This window comes from Ctenopharyngodon idella, chromosome 1 (genome assembly GCF_019924925.1).
Source record: "Ctenopharyngodon idella isolate HZGC_01 chromosome 1, HZGC01, whole genome shotgun sequence".
Lineage (NCBI taxonomy): Eukaryota > Metazoa > Chordata > Actinopteri > Cypriniformes > Xenocyprididae > Ctenopharyngodon > Ctenopharyngodon idella.
The window spans coordinates 7,322,339-7,336,036 of record NC_067220.1 but is presented as its reverse complement, the minus strand read 5'-3'; the positions used below and the strand labels follow the sequence as shown (position 1 = coordinate 7,336,036).

General features: G+C 34.9%; 1 protein-coding gene across 7 annotated transcripts in view; it reads left to right on the top strand.

The window, feature by feature from the left end:
• Positions 1-13,698, top strand: part of erbb4a (erb-b2 receptor tyrosine kinase 4a) — a 581,429-nt gene that overhangs the window by 515,503 nt on the left and 52,228 nt on the right. For 4 of the 7 annotated variants that reach the window (XM_051890845.1, XM_051890859.1, XM_051890887.1 and 1 more), the window contains exons 3-4: positions 1,053-1,239; positions 13,261-13,395. The exons of 2 other annotated variants lie outside the window; for them this stretch is intronic. In XM_051890845.1, coding sequence (XP_051746805.1) covers positions 1,053-1,239; positions 13,261-13,395 — 322 coding nt within the window. The remainder of the gene's footprint in view (positions 1-1,052; positions 1,240-13,260; positions 13,396-13,698) is intronic. One more of the 7 variants, XM_051890853.1, reaches the window with a different exon arrangement.

Genomic DNA, 13,698 nt, shown 5'->3' with positions numbered 1-13,698 from the left:
GACATGTTGTTGAGCTCATGAAAGCAGTGATCTCGTCATTGCAGCTCAATTTCTGCACACTAACAAATGCTTTCATCATAACTAACAGTGCAAACGTGATATAACTAAGAGATTCGTTGAATAAAATGGGAGCTTTGATGCGAGAACTCAGTCACTGATAAACTCATGCTGTTTGATTGACAGCTCCAGCGACTGCAAAGGGAGCGTTCTTTGATCGCTTTTGTTATATAATTTAATCACCGTTTAAATTACAGATTTTTATCCTACTAAGAGAAACAATATGAGGTTGAGCATTTAGTCACTGGTTTGATTTACTGACAGACAAAGAACATCATTACATATCAGATCAGGCATTAGAATTAACACAGTTACTTACATGTTGTTGCATTACTGTCGAGTCCATATTGTAAAAGTCTGTTTGCAAAGCCTGCGCCGAAATGCGATATTCTTATAGTACGAAAAGTTGATTTCTCAATTCATGACCCCTTTAAGACTGCAGTATAATAATGATCTCTAGCAGTGGCCTTCCAGAGCACGTGACTGTCAGGTGTCAGCTGTGACCGTGTGCTTGGTCAGCTCTTCAGATGGATTTCTCTGACGACAGCAGCAGTATGAGTGTGTCCGATCAGTACAGCTATATCACATTCACTTCTTCTGCGTGAAATAGACCTGTCCTCTGTGCCTGCTAATGATACGCAGTATGAAACCGTGATTGGATGTCAACATGATTGATGTGGGTGTGGAGAGGGAGGGTCCAGCGCTCTCTTGGGCCATTATCTCTTCAAATTATATCAAGGCTGTCTCGTTAGTCGTCCTTTTGGTGATGCTCAATTGCCGTGATGACCGAGGGCATCGAGTCTTTGTGGAAACGAAAGTAGAGGACAAATTTCTGCCTAAAGAGAAATAAAATGTTCCGTGAGATAGATATGAATAAATTCGGAGATCTCTGCAAGCACACTTTTAGCTACATTTCACAAAATGGACTAATTAAATTCCATGTATTTTGCTTAAATCGTGTCTAACAGAAAATTTTTGTATCTGTATCTCCACAGTCTATCCGTGAGGTGACGGGTTATGTGTTGGTGGCTCTGAACCAGTTCGAATATCTTCCTCTGGAGAACCTGCGGATCATCCGTGGCACTAAACTGTACGAAGGACGCTACGCGCTGTCCATCTTTCTCAACTACAGACGAGATGGACACTTCGGCCTTAGACAACTCGGCCTCAAGAACCTGACAGGTATATCTGTCTGTCTATGGGCCTCTCTCTCTCTCGCTCTCTCTCTCTCTCCATATATATATTCATACAGGTTTGTAAAAACTTGAGGGTGAGTAAATGATGACAGATTTTTCATTTTTGGGTGAACTATCCCTTTAAGCACTGTTCCACGGGTGCATGAAACCATGATTACATTAATTTTTCTCTAGTAGAAAGACAACTTTGTTGCTTCTGGTCTCCCCTCTTTACTGAATGATGGCAATTTAATCACATGAGCTGTAATTATCTCTGGAATTAAATCTACATTAATTACCAAATAAGGTTGTTTGTCATATTTTAGAGTGGAACTTCAAGCTTTTCCTGAGAGTCATCAGAAACATTATGTAGAAGAGGCTATACATAACCCTTTGACCCCTTCACAAAGGACGTGCTTGATTTGATGCTTAAGCTGCCTAATAGCTGCTGTGTGTCAGAATGTTGCTGTAGGCAAAATGATTTTTTTAACTCCCCCCCCCCCAACACACACACACACATAGAGTACTGTTTTCCCATGCCCAAGGCCCTTTTGTTGACCCAAAGGAGTTAAGGATGAGAGAAATAAAGAGAGACAGCCATCAGTATGCCCACCAGAAATGACAACTGCACAGCTATAATGCAATTTTATAGACTCTATACATTTGAGGTGTAGTTGCTCTGTTAAGTTGGATTTATTATTTGGCTGAGAGTCATTTTTATGATCTGCCAACATTGACATCAACTTGTTAGTAACATTAACAAACATTAAATATAATGTATATTCAGATGCAACTTTGATTCTCAGAAAGTATTACCAGATTTACCATCATTGTATTGCAGAGTGTTTCTTGATCTTAATTACGACTGAATGAGAAAAGAAAAAGCAGTATGGATAGGTCTGTAATTCCTAGTGTAATGCTTATAGTTGTAACTTTACCTTCTAATATAAATTTGCTTAGAATTATTCCATTACTCCAGTCCCGCAGTGTTCCAGGAAAAGAGATGAAAGCATGCATCTTCCTTTCTGAGACACAGCAGCACACTGGTGCTTAATGGATCCTTTGATATAAAGTAAAGTTGTTGTCGTCGTCTCATGTTCTTACTGATGGCAAGTAGCTTTCATATATGTGGTCACTTCAGCACAAATATAACTGTTTACTTCACTCTATCAAAATAAATCAAGCAAACCTTAAAGGGGGACCTATTATGGAAAATTCACTTTTACATGGTGTTCACATATAAATGTGTCTTAGCAGTGTGTGTACACAGCCACCCTATAATGATAAAAAACCACCCACTCCTCTTTTTTTTTTAATCCTCTTAAAACCCGGTCTCATTGGACAAGCCGTTTTGGGTTTCTGAGCAATATGATGTCGTACTGCTCAAGCCCCATCTATGGCCGCTGACTGACAGTCCTGTATTAGCATAGTTTCCACCCTCAGCCAGGTGTACACTGTCCACCATTATCTCCTCACTCGAACAGCTCAACAATGTCTCGTAAGCAATCCCGGTGTTCTGTTGTTGGATGTAAAAGTGAACACAAGAGTCTTCATTTTCGCCATCAGAGCCACTGAGGATGCTGTGGATTAGTTTTGTTTATGGAGATACTTAAATATACTTAAATTTGTTTATGTCTGCTCAAATCATTTCACTCTAGACTGCTTTCTGAATGAAGGGCAATACAAAGGGACAATACAAAACAGGTTTTGCTAAAAAGTTGTTACTCATAGATGGATCAGTACTAAGTGATCCAGATTATAGTCTCTGGAGCGATACTGGTTATGGCAGTAATGAAAGGGAGAGCGTGCACTTTATTACAGTTCAAATGGATGCTTCATCTTTTGTGTGATGTACAATAAACTTCATAAACTCATCAGTAAAGTTTTGGCCATCATTCGGACGGTGTCTGCCACAACAGACTTGTACTAATAGTGGATAAAAGCAAGATGCAATATATACTCTCTGGCTCTGTATAGGCATCATTGTCTGACTCCGACAATGAACATATATGGCTGAACACCGCTAGTTTCTGACATTTTCAGTGCGTGAGATTGTCCTGTTTTGTTGTTGCATGAGCTCTTGAAGCTCCGCCCTCGTCTTGAAAGGGGGTGGGGAGCAGCAGCTCATTTGCATTTAAAGGGACACACACAAAAATGGTGCGTTTTTGTTGAATTTTAACATGCTATAATAAATGATCTCTCATTTAATAAAATAAGTGATCTCTGACATCAGAGACGTATTTTACGTCTTGTAAAAATCTGCTCCCTTTAAGGGAGCAGATTTTTTTTTTAATAAAATTTATTTTAAAGTGCTCTAGATATAAATGATCTCGATTAAAATGATCCAGATGTAAATGATCTAGATTATTATTTTACAATTATTATTTTACAAGATGTCATACACTTTTGTATACAATTTCTTTTTCAAATATTTTGCTTAAATTGCGTGTCATTCCAAACATTTATGACTTTCTTTCTGTATAACACAGAAGAAGATATTTTGAAAAAAATGTAGTGTTTATTTTTATTTATTATTTTTTTTACAAGGAAAATCAATGTTGGATCCCCAAAAAACTACATTTTTCAGAATATCTTATTCTTTGTGTCAATTTTGTTTCAACATCAACGTTTCTTCGAAATGTTCTAAAGAAGAGTCGTACGTGTTTTTATGAGGGTAAGCAAATGATGACAGAATTTTGATTTTGAGGTATCTGTTAAGCAAAATATTGCAATAAACAAACAAACAAACCCATCAGGGTGATAGAGGACCTGTATGCAAACTCCTTTTGGGGGGGATTGAAATTGTTTGTATGTCATAATAAAGAACACAGCTTTGTAGAAAACTGGTTTCCTGGATGAGTGATCAACTTTACAGTGTTTTCAAGGTCAGCGGTCGCTATTCAGAAATATTTGACCATGGAATGAAGTCAAGTATTAAGTATTCCAGAGGTCTGTGTAATAATTTATGACATTTACCCTAGAAAACAACGAAGAAGAGGAAGTATTCCATTCCTCCATGCCAGTATTTGCAGACTGTCTGGTAAATTGACAGCTCTGACCACACACTGCTCTCATGCCAGCGGGTCTCAGTATGTACCATGAAAAGCAATTAGGCCAGAACTGTTAATGCATACAGATTAGAGTCCATATCAGATCAACTGATCCAGCCTGAATAATGGTGATAAAATCCTCATTTCTGAGAACAGCAGAATGTAGATGGTTATGGCCTTTTTCCTGCATTTCATAATTAAAGAATATCACAAGCTGGATTCGAAATATATGTACAGTAGTCTGAGGTTCAATACCTATTAGTATCCATGACTGATTATCGTGAAATGATTAGCAGGTTAGACATAGAAATACTGACCAAGAGAGAGAACAATTTGTATGTGTACCAAAGCTAAAATCTTGTAAGGGATACAATTACTGACATTTAGGAAGCACACATATCCACAGGCTTTAGTTTTGTGCTTTTCTGTGTTGTTGTTGTCTATGTGAAAGCATGCCAAGCAGCTGAGCGCAGTCTAAAGAGAACATGTAATTTCTCTCTCCATCTGCTGGCTGTGTGTAAACCCAAATGCTTGGTAAACAGCAGCGGTAATCAGTCCTCGTCACATTAAATGATCGCTTTGCATTTCTTCTCAAATCAGGACCTCCTCATGCATCAGGACGTATAGAAAATGAAAGAGGAATAATATGATTGAAATGCATTTAGGCTCTATATGATTTCCATTACAGCTCTTTTAACATACAAAAACACTCCAATACAGTATAAAACCCTTTAATTGCCCCTATTTTGATATTTTAAAGATTCCTAATTTTGTTTTAGAGTCTCCTACAATAGGTTTACATGCATCCAAGGACAAAACCACTTTAATTTTCTCAAAATATTGCAGCATCAGCTCTTTTCTCACAGTCTGAAATGGTTCTGAGAGACTACTCTGCTCTGATTGGTCAGACGGACCAGTCTGTTGTGATTGGTCAACCACTTACAGCGTGTCTAAAACCAAATGTCCATTACCATATCTGAATTTCAGCTCCGGAGGCGTCCTCAGCACTCATACTGTATACACAGATAGGAACAGTAACGATGGCGTTGCTTTTACCGTATTAATTCGAGCCCGAGTCCTCATCTCTAAAAGTGCATTCAAAGTGGATTTGGTCTCGCAGTACAGAAACAACAACAAACTCTTCTAGTCTCAGCTACTACAGTGTTTGACGTTAGACACTGTTCACTCATCTATATGCATGTTCACATATGTTTGATTAAATGTAATCTCTTAGTGTAAATCCCCACACACACACCTTTACCCGTCAGTAAAGCTGATGTTTTCAGGTTTCATCCTTCCACCAGGTAATGCTGCTCATATACCCCTTAGGTCAAGGTGGAGGTCACTCTAGTCCTCTTTACCCTGAAGTCATTTTAGTGTTTTTGTCTGGATTGTGTTGTCCTTGAGTATTTGCAGTGCTATATAATGATTGCTTTTGAGCGAAAATATTCTTTATATAAACACAAACTTTTCCACACATCTAGCATATGAACAAAGGGGAAGATTTAATCAATTGTCATGTTTATTTAATTATTATTATTATTATTATTGTTGTTGTTGTTGGTTTCATTATCACTTTTGGTGCACATGATGCTTAACATGCATCTGAATTAACAATGAAGTAAAAAATGGTTAATTACACAAAAATTAAGCAAATAAAAAATGCATTTTATTTTATTTTTATGTTATTTAAATCTATTTAAGTTCAACTTATTTTGTCCTATCAACATGCATGGTTCTTTTAAATAGAGAAGTCTGCTTTTAAAATTAAAATATAAGACAATTTAAAAAAAAAAAAAAACTTTTTGTTTTAAATTATTATTATTTTTAATAATTAAAAATTTTATAATTAAAAAAAAAAAGGCAACAAATTACTTCTGAAATTGTACAGATTTTATTTAGCTGTCACTCTCCACTTGTACATTGCATGGCAGTTAAAACCAACACTTTTTTTATTTATTTATTTAGTTTTACCTAAATGACCGTGCAATCGCAATTGCCCGAGGCAAAGCTGACATACACGGATATCTGTTCTGTCATCACAGAGAATAGATTTTAATATTATTTTAGGGGCATAACCCTGATAGTGTCACAGTTTCACTCAGTTTGGACTTTGTTTTCCTGCTTGCACTATTTCCCGCCACTAGTTTGTTGTCATTTGAGTTATCACTGTCAGATGTGTCGTTAATCACCTCATTTGTTCCCTTGTTTCTGTTCACCATTGTCGGGTATCGTCAGTGTTACGTGTGTGTGAAGCTCTTGTTTGGATTTACCTTTGGATTTATTAAAGACTGCATCTCTCTTCATCATCGTGTTCATATCTGATCGTTTACACAGCCTGTGTGACTGATAGCAGATCAATGGCACAAGACCAAATTCTATATAGACGTCGTACAGCTTGATTATTTCTAAAACACACATTACGTGAAGTATTAGAAACATCTTGCTTTCAAGGCCCTTCAGACTGTGTTTGGGCACCTACATGAATTTTAAAAATCTGATCTGAATTTTAAAATTTGCAAGTCAGCCAAGGCTAGCCCGGTAACATCTTGCCGGTTTGTCATCTAACGTCTTGACATGTACAGAAGGTTGGCAGGGGTTTGCAGTAAATATTCAATATTTTAATATACTCTCTGTCTATGAAGTTCCTGGCAGCTCCTGAATCAATAGGAACGTGATGTGTTGCTATTAGAAATTTGGACATTGACAGTTATTTGGCACTAGGGAACATTTTACTACAAATGCCTTTGGAGAGACAGAGCTATGGTGAGCCGGACTAGAAATATGACAGTAATACCCAGTCAGATATTGGTTAAAACCTAAAGGTAAATCATCTAATGTAATGCAAAAAAGGTTGATATTTATAGATTCCATTTTTGTCACTGATGTTAAAGATGACATTGTTTTTGATATTTCTCTCTGATTGGTATGTGACCTGTCAATGCATTTTTAATGGAATATTGCAGTATTTATAATAAATGATTTATCCGTGCACATCATTTTTTTTTTTAATTCATGTGCCCTCATAATCTTTAATCAAAATAACTTCCCCTCCCTCTTGCAGCGACTTCTCTTTCCTTGTCTTCTCTTCTCTTCTCTTCTGAAAAATGCAAACCAAATGCACTGAAAAAGTACCATTTTCAATTTTTATATAAAATATATATTTTCCAAAACATATTTTACTCTAAAACTTTAAGAAAATCAAAGCCATAAATCCAAACAAGCTGTGTTCCAAATTTGAGGTTGATATCTCAAAAAATGAGCTTTCAGTAAGATTTTGTCGCAGTACAAAAATTTCCACTAGATGAAATTCGTCTTCCATTCATTTTCAATGCGCTCATTTTTGACCGCGAACAATATAAGTGTGACTACTTTTTTCAGGACTATTTAACCTTTTCGAATCATGTCCATGAATTGTTTTTATTTATTTATTTTTATGTGTTTACACAGCAAGTGCCAAATCCTTTTATCAAGTTTCGTACCATTCTGATGAAGGAAAAAAATTCTCTTCTCTTCTCTGATGACATATTTACTGGGATTAGGGCAGGACAACCTGTCACTCACATGAGATCAACCAATAGCAAACCACAACCATTCAATCAATTCCTGATGGGCAAAAAAAAAAAAAAAAAATCAAGTCCCACCCTAGATTTTTTTCTTGTTTGAGAAGCTGTTTCACTCGGATATACGTCACAATGTATTTCATCTAGTGGAAATATTTTGTACTGCGCACAAACAAAATCTTACTGAAAGCTATTCTACTGACTGTAAGTAACTTTATAAGTACATGTCAACTTATGCTACTAACCCTAACTAACATTCTACTACAGTCTACTAATACTCTAGTGAGAGTTAGTTGACGTGTAGTTACTTAGAATAAGTAGAATGTCTAAAGTGCACCACTGAAATAACCAAAAGCCTATATAGCTATTGTTGCTTATACAATTTTAAAGGAATTTTGGCTCCATTATTATTACATAGTATATACTTTACATGTCATTGTAATTGTACAATATATTTGAGTAATCATGCCATATATATCACGCAATATTATATAGTGTTATGATAAAAAAAAACAGACTGAGCTATTCTGGGAATTTAGAACTTGTGTGTGAAAAGGCTAAAATGAAGAGAGCAGAGCTAATACCGTCTCACCGGTCTGTTGCTCAGAAGGCAGAGAGAGGAACATCTATTAATAATGGATCTAGTATCATCATTATGCAGCAAAATGTTTAAACTACACAGAATCTCACAGCTTCAAACACAGCTTTACTTTTTAAAAACATTCCCCCATGAAACTGAGCTAATGTCAGCGAATCTTGAAGCAGATAACCAGTGAGTTTGAGGGAGGGGGTCATTTAATTACTTTAAAAAAAAAAATACTTACTAAATAATAATAAAATTAATATAAAAAGCATATCTTCAGTATGTTTTAAGCACATAGCAGCCTCAATGGAAAAGTGTAAAAAAAAATAAATAAAAAAAATCCCATAATGTGCCACGATGTGACATCTGTGTGTAATGTGGATGTTTCTAATGCATCAGCCTATTTTGCATTCACAATTTTTTCATGGTGGAAAAAAAAAAAAACGGTGCCAAATCAGCAGTTTGAAAGGATGGATACAGAAAAAAAAAAAAGGAAAATCAAGAACGTGCTCTATATATGATTTGTATTGCCTACACTGCAAAAGTACTAGAAAATAAAAATAACGTATTTAATGAGGTTTATGCTTAAAACAGGTAAAAGAAACTGCAAATGGAATAAAATACACTTATCTATTCTGAGCACAGTGTCCCATTAATTACCTAGACTCGTCTAATCTGTGCCACCACAGTTTCATAATGAACTGAAATTATTTTAAAACTTCTTATAATAACATAAAAGATCTCTAACGTTGTTTTGCGCAATTTTTGGCAAAGTATCTGTCAAACGAATTAAAATTGATTTTGCTTTTTTAGCTCACATCATGTGACTTTTTGAATGAATAAATATTTTAATATTTCTTTTAATGTTTTCATTTCTTTATGGAAGCTGGTTTCCGCCACAGAATAAAACAATTTAAAAGATAATTGCAACTTTCGCTATTCTGACTTTTATTCTCGCAATTTCGAGTTTATATCTCACAATTCTGACTTTTTTCTCGCAATTGTGAGTTTACATCACGGAATTCTGACTTTTTTCTCGCAGTTTTGACTTTTTTCTCACAATTGCGAGTTTACATCTCACAATTCTGACTTTTATAATACGCAAATGCAACTTTATAGCACGCAATTCTGAGAAAAAAAGTCAGAATTGTGAGGTGAAAAGTCGCAATTACATTTTTTGTTTTTTATTCATTGGCAGAAACAAACTTCCATATTTCTTTAGGCTAGAGCAGTTAATGCACATTCTAAAGCAAACAGACATTATTAAAAAAAAAAAAAAAAAAAAGATTGGTATAAGTTGGTTAAATAATTAAGATTTTATTTTAAAAAATTGCATAATATTAATCAAACTGAATTTCTTTAAGTGTGTTGAAGGTTTTCGATGAATGCCCGTTCTTGATTGATTGCCTGGTTTGTTTTCTTCATATCTGCACTGATGACCTGTCCTTTAGGTTCTCCAGTCTCATTTGCATTTTACTGATTATAATCTGCCTTTTGGAGACGATTTGTCCATGTAAAAATGGACACAGACAGAATGAAATGCGAACTGTTTCTCAAACATTAGACACCGTTTTAATTTGGCTTTAATATTAAATTCCTCTTTTTGTATGCAAAATGATTGCATTGTGTCAGATATATATATATATATATATATATATATATATATATATATATATATATATATAAAAAGTAAATAAATAAATAACAATTGATATGAGGTGAATTTTTTATCACATAAAAAGGTATCTTAATAGTCTGAAAATAAGAGTTCCCCAATTTGTACTGAGTTAATGAACAATATTTTCTAGCTTGTCTTCTGTCTTATAAAAACATTAATTGGTTATGGCACATCTGCACATTCATTTAAACGTGAATGCAATTGAATCCGTGCTTCTACTTTAATTTCTGATTTTGTTTGTTTCCATCAAAACACCCTGTAGCAGTCAAAATTGACAAACATATATTATATTATATTATATTATATTATATTATATTATATTATATTATATTATATTATATTATATTATATTATATTATACTCTGATCTGCTGTATAATGCGTGTTAATGATTATTGTTAATTAGTATTATAAAGTTCATAGTTTATAATTATAACCAAGTTAATAAGCTTGTTGTTTGTGTTAAGAGCTTTTCAGCTTACATATTTATTTTTAAAAAAAATGTCTATGAGTTTCAGTTGATTGCACTGTGCTCAGCTTTGACCCACAGTTTATTTGTGTCATTGAATTGATTGAGTTTTGTTTACAGATGGAGGCAGACAGTTAGCGTTAATAGGGGTGCCATAATGTCGCTCAATTTGTCCAGCTGATAAGGACCACAGTATGTGCAATGAGTGCTTGCCCTTCAGATTACTTAATTATATATATATATATATATATATACACATTTTTATTAGCTCTACTTTTTTCCCCCTTTTAATTTTTCTTCAGAAGCACTTTCTCTCATTCTTACTCTCTCAAATTGATAGCATTCTCATTTAAATATAGATTTATTACAACTGTTGTTGAATGGATTCCTGCTTTTTCACCACCTTCTTTGCAAAGGAATTGTGTGCAGCTGAATTCATCAAAGAGATGTTAATGATGTGAAGTGTTTCACATGCAGTCTGGGTTTCCAGCTGTGAATGTCAAAAGTGACTCTTTAAAAATGTATTCATATGGTCTGTTGTTCAACCTTTCCCCCTGCACACTCCACTTCCATCATCACGGAAGTGCTGAAAGAAAATTAAAAATATTTCACTTTAACTCAAAGGAAGTGAATTTGTCATGTTTAAATACTCTTGATCACTCCTGGGTTCATTTTGAATGCAGGGATGAGGGATCTGAGACCTGGAGATCTCACAGTGCTGGTCAGTGATGATTTTCTTAGATATTGAATAATACTGTCAAAATGTGCATAAATTCGACCGTTAGCTTATCACTAGGTCAGTATCCTCCACTTTAGGGCCTTATACCCCTAAAACATGCATAATAATTTGTCATTCCCATACGTAAAATACATATTTCACAGTCACTGTAAAAAAAAAAAAAAAAAAAAAAACAATATGGTAGTGGTCAACAAAGTTTCCCTACCAATGGCTGTCCTTCACACAACTTAACATCTAGCACAGTTTTGTCATTGGTAGGATATAAATTATTTCAATACAAGCATTTCAGTCAAATATAATTTATGTAATATGTCAAACCTTTAACTGGCAGGGGAAAAAATCAACCCGCGGCAACAGTTTTAAAAGTATCCCAATTCCGCTGGAAAACTACGGACATGGCAACCCTACAATTGTCAAATGTGAGCCGAGCCGCGTCGTATTTCTGATCACTTTCCAGATCACTTTTGCTTCTATCCTCACGAAAATTGGCAATTGTATGTGTTTAAAGGCTTGCCAGTTTGAACATTCAAGCAATTTTAGACCATTCGAGCACAAAAACAGGCAAAACAACTTAATTCAGTGCTCTCGAGCTGTTTTTTGTGAGATACAGAGAGCTGAGTCATGTCTCAGACGATGCACGAGCCCCGAAGCGAGATCACTTTCGCTTCTTCTGGCGCTTGAACAGACAAATACATACAACATAAAGTCATAATACATGATATCTTCGCAAGTATCATCGAAAACATTTGTTTATGTCTCATGTGAACATAAACAGTTGAGAAAGCCGAACAGACATGTGCTTTGGCTCTTTTGACTTAGGCTGCTCATTCAGGCTTTCTCAAGCCAACATCAAAGTTTATTCACAAACTTTAGCTTCTAGTTAATTCCTGTGATCAAAGTTGAATTTTCAGCATCATTACTCCAGTCTTCAGTGTCACATGATCCTTCAGAAATCATTCTAATATGATGATTTGGTGCCACTTATAGTTATAAAATATATAATGCATGCATATACATTCACAAATGTTTACAAATAACATTCTGTGTATTTATTGAAAGAATTGTCTAATTTTATACTAGTGCTCATGTCCATTTTAATATATTTTATCCATTCTGTGTGGGCTCAGCAATTGAAAACACGAAACAGTGGGCACTAGATGGTATTTACTAAAGATGAAAGTAAGATCTAATCAGTTGTGTAGGTTCAGCATATGAACCCTGTGCAGATCTGAGGTGTTCTAACAGAACTGTCCAGCCATGTAACATATAAAGTTACGTTAGTTGATTATGAAGCGGCAGCCAGTGTCTGAATAATAATATTGCTTCATTAACTTCCTATTTGTTTCCCTTCAAGAGTGAATGAAACAGTACTAACCCATTTTAATAAGCTAGCAATAGTCTCATTCATCAGAAGGTTGTTAGAGGCTATGAACTAGTTCTACGTCATACGTTGGGATGTCTTTGAGTATAAATAGAAATTTTTAAAGCAGGCTTTTAGAAATGATTCCTCAGTAACTCAGGCTGTTCTTTAGAGCACTGGGTTTCTGAGCTAGTAATAATATTTGTTACAGGGTAACAGGAGGGCAGGGATTCGAAAGGGATGTGGCGAATACACTACCTCCACATAAAGCATATGTTCCCAATCTCTACAGACACATTGATATGCTCATAATCGTGCTTGATCTTTTATAAGCTCCTTAACTTGGGAATTGGGGTGATTTCATTCTTAAATCCTGTTCTAAAAAAAAGAGATTATTTTCATTATACTTCTTTTATAAATCATATGAACTGGTTTAGGGTTATATTCTTAGGATGACCTTAGAATGAACTGTACGTCTTTGATATGCACATAAAGTGTTTATTTAACGTTATTTATGCTGTGAAAGAGGCTCAAATGAATGAACATGATTCCTAATTCACCTGCTTTTTAAATTTTCACTGTTGTAGAAATCCTGAATGGAGGCGTGTATGTGGATCAGAACAAGTTCTTGTGCCACGCTGACACCATCCACTGGCAAGACATCATCAAGAACCCTCGTTCTGAGCTTCTGGTTGTGCCCTCAAACAACAGTGGCAGCACATGTGAGTGTTTGGATGAGTTTAAATGGACTATAATTATTGATGTTTTTCATGGATTGACTTGTGTGTGCATTCAAAAATTGCATTTACATGCTAAATGTCAAGCTGTAACAAACAAGAAGGTAGTACAGCTATACTGAAATATTGGTGAAAGTGTGCATTTACATTTAAAACCCTAAAAATTACATGCAACTTTAAATCATGTGTACAGTTATTTTTTATACACTACTGCTGTTTGGGGATGGAAAGAAAGATGATCAAAAATACAGTAAAAACAGTAACATTGTGAAACATTATTACAATTTA